This window comes from Arachis stenosperma, chromosome 4 (assembly GCF_014773155.1).
Source record: "Arachis stenosperma cultivar V10309 chromosome 4, arast.V10309.gnm1.PFL2, whole genome shotgun sequence".
Taxonomy (NCBI): Eukaryota; Viridiplantae; Streptophyta; class Magnoliopsida; order Fabales; family Fabaceae; genus Arachis; species Arachis stenosperma.
Window position 1 is genome coordinate 142,424,583 of NC_080380.1, and position 24,152 is coordinate 142,448,734.

The 24,152-nt window shown below is 30.4% G+C and overlaps 1 protein-coding gene and 1 pseudogene across 1 annotated transcript; one reads left to right on the forward strand and one right to left on the reverse strand.

Annotated features, from left to right (window-relative positions):
• The first annotated feature begins 2,399 nt into the window (after nucleotides 1-2,399).
• Nucleotides 2,400-5,551, forward strand: LOC130972979 (MDIS1-interacting receptor like kinase 2-like; annotated as a pseudogene).
• An 86-nt stretch (nucleotides 5,552-5,637) lies between these two features.
• LOC130972980 (subtilisin-like protease Glyma18g48580) lies at nucleotides 5,638-21,552 on the reverse strand. The gene is made up of 11 exons (XM_057897338.1): nucleotides 21,353-21,552; nucleotides 21,164-21,273; nucleotides 19,189-19,286; nucleotides 18,934-19,089; nucleotides 9,332-9,446; nucleotides 8,698-9,244; nucleotides 8,509-8,603; nucleotides 8,146-8,418; nucleotides 7,936-8,071; nucleotides 7,628-7,844; nucleotides 5,638-6,391 (listed from the first exon to the last, which is right to left on the reverse strand). The coding sequence occupies exons 1-11, from the start codon at nucleotides 21,449-21,451 to the stop codon at nucleotides 5,847-5,849; spliced, it is 2,391 nt and encodes a 796-aa protein (XP_057753321.1). The 5' UTR covers nucleotides 21,452-21,552; the 3' UTR covers nucleotides 5,638-5,846.
• Nucleotides 21,553-24,152: the final 2,600 nt, after the last annotated feature.

Below are 24,152 nucleotides of genomic sequence, written 5' to 3' on the forward strand. Positions count from 1 at the left end.
TTATCATTAATTAATTATGAGTCAATTTATTTAAAATAAAATTGAGATAAATTGATTAGATAATAAAAAATGTGAGAGGTTATCAAAATTTATTATTTTTAATTATTATTTAACTATCAATTCAATTCTTTTAATTTAATTTTTTTAGTCTAATAATTTAACAACATATTTTATTACATAATGTGTTTTATATGACGAAAAGAAAAATATAACAATCTTAATTGGTAAAAAAAATTACATAATGTGTTTTATTTTTTATAAATTTAGAATATAAATTTATTAAAAAATATTATAATTAATAAATTAAATTTTAAAACTGATTAAAGGATGATTATTAAAAAATAATAATATTTTCCATAAACAAATATATTATTCCTCTTTCACATTTTATTCCAGCTCTAAGTCAGTTCTATATAAATTTTCTCTCTCTGGTCTCTCCCATGGCCAATCACTGAATAAGTGTGACTTTCTTTAGTTTCTTATGTGAAAGGGACACTATATATCGTCCCATGCTAAAATCTAGGTAGATTTTTCTTCACTAAAAGGTAATGCAACTTGTGAAACATGTGGATTAATTGAAATATAATATATCACAAGGATTGTTAACGAGGAGTTAATGATAATTGCTTCAGTTATTTAAACGTTATGTTTTGAGTTCATTTTCATTAAAATGTATCAGAATATATTTACGAAAACATTAAAATTAAAATTTCTATTTATATATAAATGCATACGTAATTTATAAAAAAAAAGTAAAATAACAAATAAATTTTTAAAAATTTATACTTTGAATAGATTAGTTTCTGAAAAAAGTATTAATAAAATCATTTAAAGTAGTAGATATAGACATACTACTTTTAAATTAGTCTTTATGATTAGAATAAAAGATTTTAATTTAAACTAATTGGTCTATATTTGTTATACTAAAGGACTTTATTAGTATTTTTTTTAGAAACTAACCTATTAAAAATATAAATTTTTAGAGATTTGTTTGTCAATTTATTCAAAGAAGACATAATTACGTGTGAATTGCCTTTGTGCAAAACTTTCAAAAGTATATTCATGTCTCCTACGTTATCTCTAGTAATCGTGCTACTCGACTAACTTTCCTCTAATAATTTGCATCACTCATTCATATCCACACAAGTTTTTTCATATCATGCATCATTATCTATCACTACCACACCATTCATTTATATAATTACTTACAACAACATCTGATGTGCACCAACAACTCTGATTAATTGTCTTGAACCATGCCACCAATAATGTTCCAAAATACTACTATTGTCCTAACATTCCTTTGTGTCCTTATTCTAAAACTCTCTTCAGCTGATCAAAACATTGAATCAGATGCACTCCTAAAGTGGAAGGCCACACTTGAGAAGCAAAGCCAAGTTATGTTATCATCTTGGAACAACGGCACAAGTCCATGCAGATGGAAAGGAATTCAATGTGACAAATCAAAGTCAATCACAAGTTCACAACCATCATATACACTGCTTGCTTTCTTTAATGTCACTACTGTTTTCTTTGCTCTTCATATACACTGCTTGCTTTCTCCTTTTTATTAACAAACGCACGTCACTCTTTGGAGTAATAACTAGATCATACATTATTAGTTACACATATTTTAATGACTAACAATTTCTTATTACATTTGGGATATTAATTACTTTTCTATTTATTTATGGTCATACTAGCTATATATTAAAATTAATTATCAAAATCAATTATTAGTATAAAATATAAAATATATATTAAAATTAAGTTAAATAATATATATTTATAAAAAAATGTTAAAGGACCATAATAAATTATTGTTTTTGACCATCAATTAATTATTAATATTTAAAAATATAAAATAAAATAAATTGTTAAATTATTAGAATAAAAAAATTAAATTAATAATTAAATAATTATCAAAAATAATAAATTTTAATAATTTTTAATATTTTTTAATATTTATATAAAAATATATAATAATTAATTTTAGTAATTAATTTTAATATATATAATATTTTTTAATTTGTTTTTTAAAAATATTATATACATATTAAAATTAATCATTAAAATTTATTATTTTATATTTATATATAAATATATATTATTTAATTTATATTTAATTTATATTTAATATATATTTTTTATTTTAATATATATTGTATACTAATATCTAATTTTAGTAGTTAATTTTAATTTATAGAAATTATGTTTTATATTTAGGTGAAGTGAATAATCGTAATTCCTCCAAATAACTTATGAAAAAAAATATTATATATATTAAAATTAATCACTAAAATTAATTATTATATATTTTTATATAAATATATATTATTTAATTTATATTTAAATATGTCTTCAAATCTTTTTGATGGTTCTATCCCTAAAGAGTTGTGGACATTGAGCAGTTTACAGAGTCTTGATGTTTCTTTGTGCCATCTAAGTGGATCAATCCCGGGTTCCATTTCGAATTTGGCCAACTTATCATTTCTAGATTTATCTGATAATTACAATCTTTCAGGCCAAATTCCACCTGAGATTGGTAAACTGAACAAACTTGTGTTTCTTGGGATTGGAAACAATCAAGTCTCTGGCTCCATTCCCCAAGAAATTGGAATGTTAACAAAGCTTGAGTATCTTGAATTATCAAGAAACACTCTCTCTGGTACTATCCCTTCAACAATTGCTAACATCAGCAGTTTAAATAGGCTTTACCTTGCTAATAACACCTTGTTTGGGCCAATCCCAGCTTCCATGTGGAACATATCTACCTTGTCATGGCTAAACCTTTATAATAACCAACTTTCTGGATCAATCCCTGCTTCAATAGAAAACTTGGTCAACCTGGAGTTACTTGAAATTGAGAAGAACCATTTTTCAGGATCCATTCCTTCCACAATTGGAAACATGACAAAGCTCACCTGGATATGGCTTCGCCACAATAATTTTTCTGGCGAAATTCCTAGCTCCATTGGTAATTTGATCAATTTGATCACCCTTGCTCTTCAAGGAAACAATCTATCAGGAGCTATTCCTGATACAGTTGGAAAGTTGAAAAGCCTATACTCTTTAGAATTGTCTGCCAACAAACTCAGTGGTAGCATTCCACAAGTTATCAATAACCTTACCAACATGGTTTACTTTTTGGTAGAAGAAAATGATCTATCCGGCCACTTGCCACCTCAAATTTGCTTAGGTGGTTCATTAGGATACTTGATTGCTGATAACAATCATTTTACTGGTCCAATTCCAAGTAGCTTGAAGAACTGCTCTAATCTTGCTAGAATTAGGTTAGAGTATAACCATTTGGAAGGAGACCTAACACAAGACTTTGGTATTTATCCTAATTTGAAATTCATTGACCTGAGTGACAATAAATTATATGGCCAAATTTCGCCAGATTGGGGGAAGTGCCAGAATCTTGAAAACTTGATAATATCCAACAATAACATTTCTGGTGGCATACCATCAGAAATTGGTGAACTTACCAACTTGGGAAGACTTCACCTTTTCTCCAACCAATTAACTGTAAAGATTCCAAGAGAATTGGGAAATATGAAAAGCCTGCTTGAATTCAAGATCAGTGACAACCATTTCTCAGGAAATATTCCAGCAGAAATAGGACTATTGCATGATCTTCAAATCTTGCACCTTGGAGGAAATGAGTTGAGTGGCAGTATACCAAGACAAGTTGTGCAGTTACCCAACTTGTTGGAATTGAACTTGAGCAACAACAAACTACAGGGAAGCATCCCCTCTGACTTCCAGTCGTCGCAGCCTCTGTATTCTCTTGATCTTAGTGGGAATATGTTGCATGGACAAATACCAACAGTGCTTGGAGAGTTGAAACAATTGAAATTGTTGAACCTCTCTCACAACAATCTTTCTGGCACCATTCCATCAAGTTTTAATGGTATGTCAAGCTTGATTTCTGTCAACATATCATACAACCAGTTAGAAGGGCCGCTTCCAGACAATAACCGAGCCTTTCAGAATGCTACGATTGAATCATTGAAAAATAACAAAGGCTTGTGTGGTAATGTCACTGGCTTGGTGCCATGCCCAAGCAGCAGTCCTAGCCGTAAAAGTCACAAGGTCATGTTATTGGTATTACTTGTTATATTTGGAGTACTAGTACTTGTGCTTTGCATGGCGGCTGTTTCATTGTACTTTCTTTGTAGAAGTGCTAGAAACAAAGACAACTCAGCTAAAGAAGTGCAACAAGTGGAAGAACACTTTTCCATATGGAGCCATGATGGAAAAATGGCGTTTGAAACTATCATTGAAGCTACCAATAACTTTGATGACAAACATCTCATTGGAATTGGAGGGCAAGGATCCGTTTACAGGGCTGAGTTGCCTTCAGGAATGGTTGTTGCTGTGAAGAAACTTCATACTGAATCAGATGCAGAGGATAAGTCCAATTTGAAAGCTTTTGAGAATGAAATTGAAGCATTGACAGAAATGAGGCACCGCAACATCATAAAGCTATATGGATTCTGCCAGCATTCTCGGTTCTCTTTTTTGGTTTATGAATTCTTGGAAGGTGGCAGTTTGGATCAAGTATTTGGCAATGAAGCAAAAGCAAGTGCATTTGATTGGATGAAGAGGGTGAATGTGGTTAAAGGAGTTGCTAATGCTTTGTCATACATGCATCATGATTGCAAACCCCCTATGGTTCATCGGGACATATCAAGCAAGAACATTCTGTTGGACTCAGAATATGAAGCTCATGTCTCTGACTTTGGGACTGCTAAGTTTTAAAAGCCAGATTCAAATTGGACCACACTTGCAGTCACCTATGGTTATGGAGCTCCAGGTAAGTCCATTATTTTTACCTTTTATTTGTACTTTATAAATTATCTCAGTTTATTACTACACTTTTGTAATATGACTTTAAACTTGAATTATTAATGTAGAGCTAGCTCAGACTATGGAAGTGACAGAGAAATGTGATGTATATAGCTTTGGAGTTCTTTGTTTGGAGATCCTCATGGGAAAGCATCCAGGAGATTTGATCAACTCATTGTTGTCACCATCAACAGCATCAATAACATACAATTTGTTATTGGTTGATGTCATAGATCATAGACCTCCTTATCCTAAGAACTCAATTGTTGGGGAAATCATGTGGATCACAAAGTGGGCACTTGAGTGCTTGAGCCAAAGTCCACAATTTCGGCCAACCATGCATCAAGTTTCTAAAGAGCTTATGATGGGAAAAGCACCTTTACCTGATGACCAATTTCCTATGATCAGGATTGGACAACTCAATGAAGAATGGGAAACTCCACTTATTTGATTGATCTCAATTCGGGGGAGACTCAGTTCAGTGGTTTGTCCCCACCAAAGGAGATAGGCTTGTTGAGTTAGAACGCATGAATAAAAGTAAAGCAATGTCATTATTAACTTTTCAATAACAATAGAGGAATGTTATCATTAGCGGTTCAATTAGTCCCCATCAAAGAACATACTTTCTGATAACAACAGTATACAAAGAAAAAGTGATCTATCAATGAACTCAATTATTAACTTGGACCCATATAAATTACAGTACATGAAATAGATACCATTGTTCAATTCTCGACGCCTTTTTCACCTTATCAAAATTTTTCAAGCATAATGTTTGGATACTGAAACTTAATCTAAGCTTTTAGATTAATAATTAGACAATAGTACGTACAACAATTTTCACTGCATAGACCAACACACAATTCTTTAAGCGGAAAAATAAATACATGACATACAGATAATCAGATATCAAGCTCGCATGTACCAATAATTATTACAAAAAGAAGACATTATTTCACATATTCTAAGACCCAAATTGAGAAGACTTGTCATCACCTTCGGCGTTGGACTGTAATGGGACTCCTAACTCTGTGTTTTCCATCTGTCCACAACAATTCTCCAAATTGATACTTATAAAGCTTTATCACACTTGAAGCTTGTATAGTAATTCGAAATGTTTTCTTCTCATATATCTTTGTGAAAGTTAATGAGTTGGGCACAATAGTAATTTTGCATCCATCTAATTTGGCAGTTGCATGATATGTGCCTGGGGGACCAACATTGGTGAGTGTACGAGTAACTGTTATCGGACTCAACTTAAGATTTGGCAACGTGATTGAAGGGTAGTTTAAGTCATTAATGCTGTGAGTTCCTTTGCAAGTGAAAGTCCTGTTGAAATTAAGAGCTGAAATGGCTTGTTGATTGTATCCAGAAGCACATAAGAAGTTCAAATAATCGTTAAGGTGCAGATCATAAACAAGTCCCGGCTCTATTGCAAGATTGGGTTGAACATGCCCTGATCCATAATCAAAGGGAGTCGCTAGCTTGTTCTTAAATGCATCTTGAATTGGCTTGTTTGTGTTGTCCTGTGTAGTTGCTGAAGGAGACACATAACAATAGGTAATTTTCTTAAAACAAAAAATACTTATAGTATGACATGCATAAATTTTGACACAATTTTTCAGTGCAAAAAATATCATACGATAAGCTAACCACCTTATATTTTTTAAAATGGTATCAATGGCTGTAGGTTGTGAAGACTTGTGAATAGAACAGAGAGAGAACACAGAGATTTAGAAAGATAACTTGATGATCATTATTGTCTTAATTAATTGTAGAGAGTAGAGAGTGATGTACATCATTACATATATGTAAGCTATTGTGGCTTGTTCATCAAGTTGTGATCTTTAGTTACTAACAATAACAGCCAGCCACTACTGCTAGCTGCAACTGATTCCAACTACTTCTAACAACCTCTAATTACTTTATCAGTCTTCTTATATATCAGTTGACCTCTTATCACCATATTTCTTTTGAATATTTTGGAGAATTTCTTCCCTGCCTATACAATAATTCAGAATATTGGTGGTATTCATTAATTATTTGTCCTTAATAATTACCATGTGTCTATTAACTCAAATTCTAAAATTATTTGGATTTTTTTATTGATTTCTGAAAAATGTGATTTAGTAGTAGTTAATAATTCAAAAAAAAAATATAAAGAACCAAAGTAACTCCCAATAGTTTATATATAACTCTGGGATAATTATAATAGAGTTTAAAACATTGGGTATGTGTATAAATGTTTTGTATATGTTAATGGCCCTAATGGTTAACAAGGTTTGAATGGCTTGGTTAATTATCGGGGACAGGAAGGATAAATGTGAAAGGATTCCGCTAGGGAGACAATAGACTATTTGTATAATGTGTACAATGGGTTATTGAGTTACAAAATAAACAAATAACCATCCGAGTACTAGGAATAATAAACATCTTCCCAAAAGCTTAAATTAATTTTAGGGTTCACCAAGAATCGAACTCTTGACCTTTTGAATCTAGCACTCTAATACCATGTCATGATATCACTCATCCCAAAAGCTTCAGCTGATGAGAAAGGGTAACACTAATGGTTATATCTCTAATACTCCCTAAATCTCCATTGTACACGTTGTATAAATATTCCATTTGCTCCTCATACTTTCCCAATGTGAAATGATATGTTTATGTTTAATAATTGAAATAAGACGCACATAAAAAACGAAAAAGTTGAAAACATATTTAAATTCAAAGATAAGTGTACAAAATAAATTGAATGAAGGATAAGGGAAATTACCAGTAGTCATGATGGCAGATTTGATAGCTGCTGGACTCCAAGTAGGATGAAGGGTTCGGAGAAGTCCAGCTATACCAGCGGCATGAGGACAAGACATTGAAGTTCCTTGAAGCACATTAAACTTAAACCCACGACGATTATCAGATAGAAGGTCTGATGCACTTGCGAATAATGAATATGATGCAAGTATGTTCACTCCAGGCGCAGTCACATCCGGCTGATGAAAACCACCACAATATCAAGGATTCAGGGGACCATACTATATACAGTTAATAACGAATCAAATGAAGTGAGTATGATAAGACAACCTTGAGTATTGATGGTTGAATCTTATTGGGTCCCCTGGAGGAGAAGGAAGCCATAACTGGAGCTGGCTTTATTCCATAAACTGTCGTCGCTGATGAGAACGTCAGTGTCTCATCAGACGAGCTCGATGCAGGAGCCCTGCAATATAAGCATAGTTAACATGCATGAGGATATGTGATATGGATATTACTTTGATTGGTATTGACACTTACGTGGCAGTTGTAAAGTAAGTAGGATTTGTAGTTGGTGCAGAAGAGGGAGTGCCGTTTGGATGTGCAGCATGATCGCCAACTGTTGACAAAACATGAGGCTCGGCAAGAAGAGTATTCCCATTTTGCTGTTGATTGCGCAAGAACATTCCTTTTGCACCTGCATTCTTCGCTTCTTGGCCCTCTGCAACCGATTTTATTTTACCTTCTCTGAAGCATGACACTATCTTCCCCGTTATTTTCGCTGGGTCAAGTGTTCCTGGCCTACAAAATTGACTGCCACAAAGCAACACAACAAGGAACAAATTAAAAACGATAAGAATTCGTTAAATAACAAGAAAGTTCTAATTGTACAGTTGTACTTACGCATCTCGGTTTGACGTATTAGCAAATTTACCAGCAGTAGAATCAATCAGAGGAAAAGCCTGGTTTTGTGGCAAGTTTACGAAAAGACTCGCACCCTAGGTAGAAAAAAATTAAACCGTAATTTATTAACTCAAATAATTTATATACGACTCTTGTGTTACTATTATAAATAAATAAATAGTTAAATACCTTGATTTGTTGACCGTTAGCAAGAGTGATGGTACTAGTAAAGTCCCTATCAATGGTGCTAGCAGCAATTGTGAATACCCAAGGAGCCACGTTAAAAACGCTTCCTGGTGTGGGTCCATCATTCCCTGCAGACGCAACGAACAGAACATTTCTAGAAACTGCATGGAAGGCACCAATGGAGACTTCATCAGTGAAGATATCTTCGGGGTGGACTAAGTACTGGCCACCAGCGGAGAGTGAGATGATGTCAACACCGTCGCTTATGGCCTGGTCTATCGCGGCGAGCACATCGGCGCCATAGCAACTGGCTGAGTCAGTTAGCGACCAACAAACCTTGTAGGATGCAACTCTGGCTCTTGGGGAGCCACCTTTGGCGGTTCCATTGCCAACTCCAAATACGTTGGCACCTGGCACGAAATTGCCGGCAGCCGTTGATAGAGTGTGGGTCCCATGACCCACATAGTCGCGCGCTGTGTGTAGCAATGGGTTTAACTTGCCGTTGTAGACCTCGAAGGCAGTGTTGTAAAATCTTGCTCCTATTAACTTCCTGTTTATACAATCCACCTATCGTAGTTAAGTTTATTCATTTCATTGCAGTGAGCATAAATTACATGACTATTGTTTTGATCATAACCTGTTACAAGGGTTTCCCTTGTTATCGGGTATTTGGCAAACGTTACCCCCGCGCCATTTTGATGGGACGGGGCCATATCCCCTGTCACTGAAACTCCACAATTCTGGCCAAACTCCTGCTCAAGGTGAAACAGTTACACTAGAGACACTATTAGTGAATTTGGATATATAAATAAAATGGTAAAAAATTCTGAATTTCATGTCTAGTTCTCCCTTCTCCTCATTTCTGCGAATTTAGCTTTTGTGTATTAACAGATGTTGTAATTTTGATGATTTAGTGGTGCTCTAGTATGAGCTATTATCGAGTTTCATCCCCATGAGCAATGGGTTAAGGTAACGAAGCTTTATTCCCTTTTAATTTTCTAATTCTATAAACCCTAGGTTGATGTGAGTGTGTGTGAAATTGGTAATATTAGAGTTGTTGGGTGATTTGGTGCATTTCGAAAGCTTGGATCGATCTTGGAGTTGTTGATTGAGACTCGATTGGTGTTGGACGAGTTTGGTTTGGTCGGAAAGGAAAGAAAATCAAAACTTTGGAAACCGCCGTCATTAAGATTACGGGTTTGAGTTTCGGATAGGCATTATGTAAAGTTATGTGAATGCTTATGTTAATTATCCCGAGGATAGGATTGGATTGAAATTAGAATGTGTTGTGATTAGTTGAATGAATGTATGCTTGATTCTATTGGTTGCGATATCGTGAATTAAGTGGTGAATGGGTAATATTAATGTTTATATGAATGAATGGGACATGAGTTGTGATATTATTGATTATGTTGATAATTGATGTGGGTGGTGGGCCTGAGACTGTGATAGGATGAAAAAATTTTCTATGAGGTAAGTAAAGGTAAGCGGTGTAAATTATTGAATGGAATGATTGATGATAATATGGTTATAAATTATGGATGTTGAGTATGTGTGTGATAAAGGTTGAAATTGGAATTGTTGATTTGGTGTAACAAATGGTTAGGAAGGGTAAGGAATTGATAAATATATGTTGAATTGCTAATTAAATATTGTGCCGAATAATAGTAAATTGGGTTGGTTAAGGATTAATCATGGAATTATAAATGGAAATGTTTGAATGAATTGAATAACTTAAGCGTTGGAATGATTGAGAGGTAATTGAGGAGTGTTTGACAATCTGTCGGAGTGTTTTGTATTGAATTGTGTGGTTGACTTGAAATTGAGTGGGAGTTTTGAAACTAGTGGACTTAGCAAAATTTTGGGTGAAAATTTGTTTGTTAACCAACTTTGATGTATTGTAACTTAACTCTCGGACCCTTAAATTTTGTGGAACTTCTCTTAAATGAAACTTGGGCCCGAGTAGTCTACAACATTCGAAAAACGGACGGAAAATAAATTTTAACAAAAAAGTTATGCACGTTTGAAGTTTAGGGTTTAAAACCGAATTCTGCAGAAATTGCAGAAAATTGAGGTCATGCGCGTATGATGCGTGTTACAGAGTGAAAGAGCCTTGTGCAAGTATTGTGTGCATACCATGCGTATGCACAAAAGCAAAGTCATGCGTATTCATGACCCATGCGTACGCACAACTTGCCTTTTAGAAATGTATCTTTTTCGTGCGCGTTTCGCGCGTACTATAAAAAGGGAGTCATATGTATGCACAATTACCCTGTTTTCAACAAATGTTGTTTTTAACTGTTTTTGTCTATTCATTTTACTTTTTGACCTCTGTAATTCTATTTAAGGTCCGATAGCTAATTTTTAGGCTTCAAAATAAGAGCGAACATATAGACGGAGTTAGATTGATATTGAGGGAGATTTGCAAAGTGAATAATTGAATTAATGAGGCGTTGATAATACTAAATGAGATGCTGGTGATGGTGATCAGGTGTATAGTTAAGGACATTTGAAATGTTGAGTGATAGTTTGGAGGATAGATGAGTAATTCCTATTTGAGTTGTGATTTTGAGAATAGATGAATAATCCCTATCCGAGTTATAATTTTGAGGATAGATGAGTAATTCCTATCTGAATCATGGCCTAAGGATAGATGACTAATCCCTATCCGGGTTATGGTTGAGGCACCTGCTTGAGTGGATGAGTAATGTCTACTCCGGGTTGTGATGAAACACCAGCATAGGTAGACGAGTAATACATATTTCGTGTTGTGGTGTTCCATATCCGAGTTAGCTATCGGAGGTGTCGGAATTGGTTGCATAATCGACAGATGAACTCATTGGCCATAGAAAAGACATGCATCATTTGTATTTGTATGATTTATTTGGGTGTGCTTTTGGTTTTTGGCTTGCTTAGTTGATCACTTATATTTATATGCTACTTGATCTAATTGTATTATCTGTTATCTCTATCTGTGTATTCTTTGTACTGTCTTATATGTACTTGCATAATTGAAAGGTTTCTCATGTTGACAATGGTGACGATGAGGGCTATTTTTTTTTAATGAAATGTGAATGATTGAATGATTGGAGGATGTTGAATGAGTATTAATTGATATGTGAGCTTCCTGAGTAGATACAACGGTAGTGACTCATCCCATTTGTTTCGAGTTGAGATCTGATAAGAACTGATATAGAATTATGAAATGCGGATTGTTATATATGATACAGAGAGAGATGATGATTTGTATCAAGGAGAACTAAGATTTATGAGAGCACTAGTATGACTAGTGATGATAATTGATACCTTTGGGGATTGAATGTTGTCGATAAAAATTGTAGAGACTATAGAACCGAAAAGGTTTAATACTGAAATAAACAATAATGATATTGAGAGAATTAATAGCTTAGTGTTAGGGAGAATCGAGATTAGAGACTATTAATAAGGGCTGAGACTTAGTTTGTTTATCCTATTTGTATTAGAAAAGGCTCAAGGCTTAACCTTGAATGATCGGAGTTTAGGATTGTCTAGTGGGTTCGTGTAGTCTTTACATCGTTTTTATTTAAAACTTTTACCCCACTGAAAATCTTGGAAAGGATGATGTTCTCACCCGTTTCGAGAATTTATACTTTACAGGTATCGGACGTGACACACCTCAATGAGCGTACAAGATCTGCTTTTGGGAAGCGAAGATTTCTTTTGAGATTTATTTTCTACACTTAGATTTTATATATATGTTCTCCACTTTTGTATTTTTCTTGTATATCCCTCTTGGAGGTTGATTTTAGATAAACAGAATTTATATTTATATTTACTTTTGGGGATATATATATATATAGTCGGCCTCTAATTCGCAGGTCGAGACTTGAGACTTGATATGTATCTCCTTTAAAATTCTTATATATATACATTTCTTTGTCTCATTCCTTTTTGTTCACCAACCATTTTTGCTCACCGACACTTGCGATCTTTGACGTTTTTAAGAATGTTGCATTTTTGTTCTGTCATTTTTTTCACGGAGTCTTAGCTAAATCATTTTCTTTTAAATACTATATGTATATATTTTATTTTTAGGAAAAGTATAGGGTACCAACATATTATCTGCCAACTTCTACCAACTCTTATTTATAATTGTGTTTCATGAAAGTGTGTTCGTAGATATGTCTAATAATTAATATATTTTAAATACATATATAAAGAGACACATCCAGAAAAAATATCTATAAAGACACATCTATTAAACACAGCTATAAAAAAATATTTTTATTAGACACATCCACGAACACACTTCCATAAAACATAATTATAAATAAGAGTTGGCAGAAGTTGGCAGATATGCTATTGGTAACGTAGCGGAACCGTTATTTTTAAATGTCATAATATCTTACTACTTTTAATTTATGGCCTAAAAATAAAATTATGTGTAATAAGATGTTACATCAATTAAATTTTTAACATTCCTAAATCATATATCATAGAGATTATATTAGAAAAAAAAAGTGTACCACTATTAATTTTCTTATATCCAAGTTTCTAACTCGAAATGAATATACATATATAACATAGCTTCAACTAAATCATCTTTTGGCAATACATATATTATGGAAAGATGTTCACATATGCCGATGTCCTTTTTGAAATATGATATTCCAACAACGTTAACCATTTAGATATAATAATAAAAAAAATATAAGGTCCAGATTAGGCGAATGAAACACGGATGAACATGAAGACTGGGTGGTGCATGTAGACATGTAACCGTTTTTTCCTTTAACAAGTTTTGTACATTGAAGTTGTCAGTTTGTTCTCGTGGGCAAATTTTAAAAGCCATTTTTTCCAGCTGCCATATGTGATATGTCTTGGCTGAGCTGCACTAAATGGCATTATTTTTCTTCTTTTTTTTGAACGAGTCTCACAAAATCATGTATATAAAACAAAGGGCAATTTACCAATTTAAAACAATTGGTTGAAAGCTTTACCAAATTACAACATTTGGAATTTGGTTACCATTTTGTGCAAAATCAATTTATATAGAAACCGTGGAAGGCAACCACGGATTCCAAATGTACATAAACCGTGGGAGGTAGGAAGGGTTTATGATCAAATCATGTTGTATGTAAACCGTGGTAGGCAGCCACGGTTTACGTGAAGAGAATGTAAAGCATAAACCGTGGTAGGCAGCCACGGTTTACGTGAGGAGAAAGCCATACATAAACCGTGGTAGGCAGCCACGGTTTATGAAGGATATAATTCGTGCATAAAACCCACGGTTTATAAATAATTAGAATTTTAAATTATAAAATTTGTATTAGTTTCTAATTTAAAATTTAAATAGACATAATTTAAATTAATAATTTATAAAATTATATGTATTCGTATTATTGTATTCATATGATTTATTTTACTATTGTATTCATATGATTAATTATATTTATTCTATTTAAAAAAATAACAGTTGCTAATTTTTAACTAATAAATAAATACACTTATATTATTTTTAAATTAAAATTTTTTAAATAAATGTACTCTTATTATTTTAAATTTTAAATTTAAATAAATATATTTGTATTATTTTAAATAAAATTTAAAATTAATATAAGCAGGTTTATTTAAAATTTAAAATTTAAATATTTTAAATAAACATATTCTTATTAAAATTTTTAAATTTAAATAAACGTAATCATATTATTTTAAATAAGTATATTCTTTTAATTTGAAAATAATATGAATGTATTTAATTATCATCTAATTCATCTTTTATTTTTATTTATCCTCAACATTTTAAATTATCATATGATAATACCATTGAGTGGTATAATTTAATTTTTGAATTATATTTAATAACTTCAGTGACAATCGTTAAATATGCCTATTGATCTTTGACTGAGTTTTTGAGATATTAGTACATATATATGTAAAGTTCACAATGTAATTATGTTGGATGTCTTATATCATGTATTTTGACTTTGGAATACTTCAAATTACATTATAATCATTGAATTATAAATATAGTGGCTGAATGATGTGCAATAATATTAATAGTAGTTGATTATAATAAGCCATTATAATTTTAATAGTTTTTTTTTATCTTAATGCAAAATTATAGTGTCCAGATTAAGTATATAAATAATTAACATATTAGTTTCAATAAATATCCTTATAAAGTACTTTACTTTACACAATTACAATAACTAACTATAAGTTTACACATATCATTGATTTATATAGTATCATATTTGTAAATTTATAGTATCATATTTGTAAACTTATAGTTAGTTATAGTTAGTTACAAATATTCATATGAATACAATAGTAACAATAAATCATATGAGTACAATAATACGAATACATACAATTTTATAAATTATTAATTTAAATTATGTATGTCTATTTAAATTTCAAATTACAAACTAATACAAATTTTATAATTTAAATTCTAATTATTTATAAACCGTGGGTTTTAACATCGAATTATATCCTTCATAAACCGTGGCTGCCTACCACGGTTTATGTATGGCTTTCTCCTCACGTAAACCGTGGCTGCCTACCACGGTTTATGCTTTACATTCTCTTCACGTAAACCGTGGCTGCCTACCACGGTTTACATACAACATGATTTGATCATAAACCCTTACTACCTCCCACGGTTTATGTACATTTGGAATCCGTAGTTGCCTCCCACGGTTTCTATATAAATTGATTTTGCACAAAATGGTAACCAAATTCCAAATGTTGTAATTTAGTAAAGCTTTCAACCAATTGTTTTAAATTGGTAAATTGCCCTAAAACAAATTCAGTTATTGTGTATAAAAATATCATTTAATTTTTATAAAATTTTTCATTATAGTACTATAAAATAGTTAAATTATTTATTTATTATTTGATTATTCTATTATGTTAAGTTTAATTATTTTAATAGTTAATTATTTAATTAAAAATATGTAAATTAATATGTGTAAACAAAGATAAAATCTTGTATAAAGTAAGAGGGACAACGCTCCCTCTTAATTTTTTTTAACAAATTATGTATAAATTTTTATTTAACTCTTTTTTTATAAAATTAATTTTTAGTGTTTTTTTTCAAAATATAACATAACTCCGTTCCTATGTATTACCTTAATACATTGTAATTATCTTAATATTTAATTTTTTATATGCACATAATATTTTTAACTTACAAATATGTTTAATTTATAATGAGCTTAAAAATTCATTTAAAATTTGATAGAAAATAATAGTAAGTTCTTAATTTTGTTTGTAATCAAAATTATGTATGTTATATTTTGTAAAACCTAAAACGTTATTTTAGTAGGAATTTTGAATATTAATAAAAAATAGAGTAAAGTCGATAGACTTTATAAGAAATAAAATATTTTAAATTAAGTACAATAGGGGTTCTTCTTTTGATGATTAATGAGTATATCTAAAAGTTTAATTTGATATCATCAATATGATTGCATAATCAATCATATTTTTAAATTTTAAAGTTTATGAATGGTATTTTTCTAATTAATTTATGATTTAAAAAAAAAAACAAATTTGATTAAATACAGTTAGTTTAGTCAATGATGTATGTAGGATTATTTATTATCACAAAATTATTGATTTTTTATTTACCAAAATTATTATATAAATTATTCATGGTTACATAAATAGGATAGAATATAACTATCATTAAAAAAATGAAAAGAACAAGTCATGGATTATGCAATAATAGTTAGGATTTAAATATTATACTATCAATTCATTTGTATTATCGTATAAATTTCATGACTATCATATTTTATAAAAAAAGAGAGTAATAAGTACCCATTATATGAGATTATGAGTGAATATATATATACCTCAATTGCTAATTAAAATAAAAAGATCACATATTTTTATTTTTTTAATTCTATTCTAATTAAATATGAAATCTATGTCTATTTTATACTTAATATAATTGAAAGCACCTTTTTCTTCTTTTAACTTTGTATTTTTTTTACTTTGTATTACTCATAATAAGAATCACACGACTAATTTTATAAAAATTGATTGTAATAACCAATAGTTAATGGCAAATTAATAACCTTATAATGTTATGCTAATTTGTCACTTATATATAGCAGTACTAAACTCAGGTATTACTAATAGTTCAATTTGTCATATTGTCATGTTATATGGTATTAATATTTTTAGAGGTATAACTAAAATAACGGTCAAAGATAAAATTAAAATATATTTAAAATATCAGAGATACTATTATAAAACTAAACTAAATGTATGTGTTACAATATGTTATGACTATAATACAAAAAAATAACAAAAAAATATTTTTTTAAATTAAAATAACTAGTCTTAAAGAGCATATAATAAAAGTATTTGAAAGTAAAAAAATTCACCACTAATTCTTTTTTACAGAAAAATAAAAAAAAACTTTTAATTTACGAAAAAAATCTTTGATAGAGTTCATATTTAAGAGTCTAATTATATATAAAAAAGAGTTGAATTTTGATTCAACTATATTCTTAAGATTTAATTATTTTATTAGTCCTTATAACTTTATCAAATTTATAATTAGGTTACTAAATTTTTTTTTTTAATTGAATTTTTATATTATTTTACATTTTGTAATTCAATCCTTTCCGGTATAAGAATGCTAGAGTTAATGAAATATTTTTATACAAATTGAATGTACCCACAATTAAAAATTTAATTAGAACTTTGACCAGAAATTTTTTAGAGAAAATATTCTGTTGATTTTAATATTTTTGACACAAAAAGGCTTAATTATAAAGTTAAAAGTAGTGTAGGAACGTGATTGGAAAAAGAATATATAAATCTAATTACAAATTTGATAAAACTACAAAGACTAACAGAATAATTAAACATATTCTTAATATATTTATTATAAGATGATTACCTAAAAAAATTATGAAAATAATTATAATTTAAATAATATTTATTTTTTTCTAAATTAAATAAAGACTGCATTTACAAAAGAATTAAAAGAAAAATTGTTCACAATTATTATTTTTATTGATTAATTAATTATTTAAATAGAATTTGTTCACGATTAACCAATAGTAATAACAATAATGACGACCACAACAATAATTATAGTAACAATTATAATAGTAATAGATAATGACAGTGATAGGATAATAGTGATGATGATGAAAAATTATAAATAAATCAATAAAAAAAAGTTTATAAAAAATAAATTCAATTCGACAAATGTATGTGTTTTCATATTTTTAAATTTAACAAATAAACCAAAAGTAATGTAATTTTTTTATACAATATTATATTAAGAAATAGAGAAAATTAAATAGAAATTAAAGAGAATTTAATAGAAATTTTTAAAATTAGATAAGTATTCAAAAAATTGTGTTACTGGGCACAAAAAGGGTTAGAGTCCAAGCTCCCAAAATTGCTCTACCAGTACCTTTTAAGAAGCCACACACCTTTTGTGCATTTATAGCTGGTCATTAATGTCATTCCATATTCATTTTTAAGATTATATTCGATTTTTTTCTTTTTCCTAACAAACAAAATTCAACAGGGCTAATTGATCGTACGCTGAATTTCATATTCCGCACTTTTCGACCGGCACATGACTTTCCTATATTATGACACATCAACTCTTTCAACAATAACACAGTTTATTATTGTTACTATATACTAGTCTATGACAAGTGACAACTACTATTACAGGGCGTCCTTTCTTTTGGCTTTAACCCAGCAAGGAAATAAGCAAGCACATGTATGCTGCCGCTTGAGCTATATATAAATATTAATATTAGATGAATTATATATAAGTATTAATGTTTTTATATATTTTTTATTTTGGTATAAAAAAATAGGAATGTAAAACAAAAATAGAATTTATTATTTTTAGTTAGTAGTTAGTCGATAATATTTAAAAATGTAGATTAAAACTTAAAAATATATTATTAAATTGTTAGACTAAAAATAATAAATTATGCTTACTCTAAAATTTTTTTCTTAAAAAATATTTGCTAAAGGACATAAAAATTTATCTTTTATATTAAAAAATTATAAAAAAAAAGTCTAGAAAAATGATAAAAACATCATCATTGTTCTTAAAATTGATTCTATATATATCATGGCCCATAGTCACGGGGCGGGAATCTTGTTCTCGGAAGATATAATAATGTAAATTAATCCGTACGGATTGGATTATAATAATATGCAGAGGATGCAGTAGATGTAGATAGATTAGAAAAGCTTAATTACCTGTGTCAATGTTAGCAATGATTGTATTTTCACCAAATCTTCCCTTCCTCCATGCCAAGTTGTCATCATTTCTGTTTAGTCCAAGAAATTCCCACGATCGAGTTGTGTGCAAGTTGTGCTTTTTTGTCAAGAATACAGACACCACATTTGGTTTTTCTGGCCCGGTATTCCAAACATACAAATTTAGATGATTAGCTTCAGCGAACCAAAATTAAACTACATATGATTGGGAGTATATAGAAGCATTATTCTCACTTGCAATATGTGCTGCTTCTTCCTCTTCAAGCAGGGCAGCAAAGCCATTTATGTGTTTATTATACGAGTATATAATGGCCTCTTTTGCTTTCTCATGGCTGTCACATTTTAGAAAAATATTAAGATTTAATATTTCTAATATATTAAAATAAAGAGTTCATTAGTATTGGTTTAAATTAAAAAAATATATATAAAATGGTTAAAGTTACTTAATTTTTTTTAATTTAGTTAATATATATTTTAAAGGCACATGATAAATTTAATATTAATAAAATATTTTAAATTATTTCTTTTAATAAATATAAAATAAACGTATTAAAAATTAAATTTTCATATTTTAAAAAATTCAATTTATAATCTTTGACATGTGTTCTTAGAATACAAAATAAATAAATTCATATTATCTTTTACATAATAATCAATTGTTTTTGTTTTCCGTTTCATGTTTTATTATTTTTACATAATTTTTTTTATATTTTTATTTATTAAAATTAAATTTATAATTTTAAAAATAAAAATATAAAAATATTTTTTTAATTCAATAAAAAAGCGGTTGAATACCTGTTAAGTGGCTAATATAATATAAACTTAAATTTACTAAACCGCCTGCCGGTACTACTTCCATTAGTCTCATATAAATGTTCACTTGCATATCAACCTTTAATTTAGATTAAAGGTAGTTAACTCGAAAGATATGTTTAGTAAAGTTTCATCTTTCTAACATATATCCAATCATACATGACTAAAGATAAAGCGCATGCTATTATGAGTATAGTTATAATAGATACGATTATATTATATGTGTATTAAAATTAGTTATCAATATAAAATATATTAAAAATAAATTAAATTATATATATTTATATAAATATATTGATAGTTAATTTTGATATATTAATGATATTTTTAAAATAGATAAAATAACTATACAATTTTCATAATACTTAAAAAGAGTATTATTGAAATTAAAACAATATTTTTTAATAATTGAAAACACTTTTTAGTATTGTTTGAATGTAAGATAAAAAATAAAAAGAAAAAAAAAAAGAAAAAAAAGATAAAAGATGTTCATGCACCAGTCTACAACTTAGTCAAATTCAAAATGAATAATCCATTTACTCTTACTTGAACTCATGGAGTTTGGACACAGTGACAAAAGTTCAGTCCCACTTATCACCCTTAAAGGTGGAACTATTCTAAAAATTTGTTATTTATTCTATTATAAATACACTGACACCTTCAGGTATATTCAAAATCTAATCTACTAAAAATTCGCTTAAAGCTCTTATTAATTTAAGTATCAGAATTTTTTGCAGGTACTACCCTCACTTCCTCACGAAAAACTCAGACGGTAGTATTTCAGCACTAGCACATGTCAGACGCGGTCTCAAAAGGAGTCTAGACCTCACGTTCAGATCCAAATTACCGTTTTCGGTAACTCCCAATTAAAAAAAAAAAAGTAGATTTTTTATGTGTTATTTAGATAAAGAGAAAATAGATGAAAAAAATAAAAATAATTTTTTTGTTTAAATAAAAAAATAAAAAAAATTATAATAGAATAAAATTATATTAATACCATTATTACCTATATTATATATAAATTATAATTTATTATTACTTTTTCTATGTTACACCAAGAATAAATTTATAATTTGTTAACTTTTTGTCAGTTTTCTTTACATGATTGTGGAAAAAAAATTTAAATACGGGCTCTACGTCACTTTTTTTTCTCTTTCACCAACTTTCTCTTTTCATCCAATCAAAGAAAAAATTATTTTTGTTGTTCATTTTTTTTCTTTACATCTTTTTTCCTCCCAATTTCCTTTGATCTAAACATAGTGTTAATTTAAAAAATAAAATAAAAAGTTTGTAAAATAATAAAAATATAATCTTAAATAATTTTAAAAAATTATATAATTATCATAATAATGATAACCACCCCATATTTAAGCTAAATAAAAAATATAAACCATACCTTCCCAAGACTGAAGCTAATAAATCGAAGTGAGAATTTGTAGCGGCATCAAGGTCAACAGATGTAGGACTGGGACCATGAGAATGTGCTCCCAAGTATACAATGTAGCACTGATCAAGCAACATATAGATTGAAAAAAGTTCAACGCTGGAAGAGGGGGGAGGAGTTCAGCAAGAGGAGCAAACCTACCTTTTTGTTGTCGGTGCCGTGAACAACTTCCGGCGAGAATGGCAGAAGAAGAAACCATGTAGCAATGATGAGGGGAAGGTAAAAGCTGGAAGTGGCCATGTGTTTTTTGTTTTGCTTTTCAAGTGTAGTATTATGTGGGAATTGAATTGCTTGGCAGGCACTGCATACAGTACAACTTATAGAGAATCATTGTCCTTTTCATCAACTTGATTCCATTCTGTTCAACCATTGTTAGACTAGATCCGGTTTATATATTTAATATTTTTAACTAAAACACTAAAATAAATAGTTTATACATAATAGCTAATTTTAATGTAAACGTGCTATAGTTAGTATATATTAGCATCTAATCCCGAATTGCTCCGAGTTAATAATTTAATAGTTCAGGCAAGACCCGATTTTTATTCGTTATTATCAACTAATATTTTAAAATTATTTTTATTTTAAATTTTAAATTTTTCAAAAATTAAGAGTAAAAAAATAATTTTAATTACAATAAATCATAGACTAATATAAACTAATTAAAAATTATTTTTCCATAGTTATTCACAATAATGTAAATGTGAAACATAGCATGATCTAGCAGACAAAACAATTTACAAATAGGCCAATATATTCAGAAATCAAAGATAGAAGTACACATTTTGATCGCAAATCCATAATATGGAATGGACTCTCCTTTTCCTATGTACTACTGAAAAGAACCGTGCGAAAAAGTTACATATAACAAACTACCCGAAATGACATCAAGAAACATTGTTAAAGACCTCCCTGAATACCACATTTATTGTACTAGATTGTTAAAACTCAATTTACACGAATTAAAACTCAAATAAACAACTCCGTTTCCCTGATATTAACAATGTTATGAAAACCGGACCGGACCGGCCGGTTCAACCGGTTTAACCGCGAACCGGCACTGCAAGTGGTCCAGTCCTTATCTGAAAACCGCAGAGGGAAGAACCGCTGAAGAACCGGCGAATCGGTCAAAAACCGGCCGGTTGGACCGAACCGGTGACCGGCCGGTTATGCATCTTTCACTAAACGACGCCGTTTTGCGTTTAAAAAAAAAATAAAAAAAAACAAACCCGACCCGACCCGCCCGTGGAGCACCCCCCCTTTCTTCCCCCGAGCCCCGACCCCATTCATTCATCAATCATCATCTCCAATGGAGAAGAAGAACCCTAGCGGCGCTGCCTGAAGCCCTGTCGCCATCCCTCGCCCCCGTGGTGTCGCCATCCTCAGCTCTAGCAACCCTCCAATCTCCGGCGTCGCCTGGTTCCTGCTCATCTTCATCTTCTCGTCGCCTGGTGCCCACAATTTCGATCGTCTTCATCTTCTCAAGTCTCAACACCAGCACGCAGTAGCCTCTCATCGGCGGTCCTCAACGGTCAACACCGGTAGCCCTCCATCGACCCCAGGTGAGTGACTCGTCCTCTGCTCATTTCTCTTTGTCCTTCGCCTCGTCCTCTGTAAACTGAACTGAACTTAGACCTCTGCTCATGTTCTCTTTCTCTTTGTCCTCAATGTGAACTGAACTTAGACCTCGACTTAATTTTCTGATTTCAATTTCCGATTTCAATTCCTGTGAACTTGCTCTTTGTGAACTCTGCATTTTCTTTGAACTGAACTGAACTGCATTTTGCCATTTTCTGCTCTATTTTGTGAACTGAACTGTGCATTTTCTGCTCTGTTTTGTAGCTTAATTCCTCTTTGTTGCATAATTTCTATTTGTTGGTCAATTTGTGTTTGGTCCTCTGCTCTATTTTCTGCTCTATTTTGTGAACTGAACTGTGCAGCTCAATTTGTGTTCGGTGGACTTGCTCTTTCAATTTTCTGATTTCAATTTCTGATTTCAATTCCTGTGAACTTGCTCTTTGTCAACTGTGCATTTTCTGTGAACTGAACTGAACTGAACTGCATTTTGCCATTTTCTGCTCTATTTTGTGAACTGAACTGTGCATTTTCTGCTCTGTTTTGTAGCTTAATTCCTCTTTGTTGCACAATTTCTATTTGTTGGTCAATTTGTGTTTGGTCCTCTGCTCTATTTTCTGCTCTATTTTGTGAACTGAACTGTGCAGCTCAATTTGTGTTCGGTGAACTTGCTCTTTCAATCTTCTGATTTCAATTCCTGTGAACTTGCTCTTTGTCAACTGTGCATTTTCTGTGAACTGAACTGAACTGAACTGCATTTTGTCATTTTCTGCTCTATTTTGTGAACTGAACTGTGCATTTTCTGCTCTGTTTTGTAGCTTAATTCCTCTTTGTTGCACAATTTCTATTTGTTGGTCAATTTGTGTTTGGTCCTCTGCTCTATTTTGTGAACTGAACTGTGCAGCTCAATTTGTGTTCGGTGAACTTGCCCTGTGCATTTTCTGATTTCAATTCCTGTGAACTTGCTCTTTGTCAACTGTGCATTTTCTGTGAACTGAACTGAACTGAACTGCATTGTGTTGTGTTGTTTAAATTTCATACATGTTTTATTATTTCAGTTATGAACTGAACTGAACTGAACTGAACTGAACTGCATTGTGTTGTGTTGTGAACTGAACTGAACTGCATTGTATTGTGTTGTCAATTTCTGATTTCATTTTCTGTGAACTGAACTGAACTAAACTGCATTGTGTTGTGTTGTTTAAATTTCATACATGTTTTATTAATTTCAGTTATGAACTGAACTGAACTGAATTGAACTGAACTGCATTGTGTTGTGTTGTGAACTGAACTGAACTGCATTGTGTTGTGTTGTCAATTTCTGATTTCAATTTCTGATTTCATACATGTTTTATTAATTTCAGTT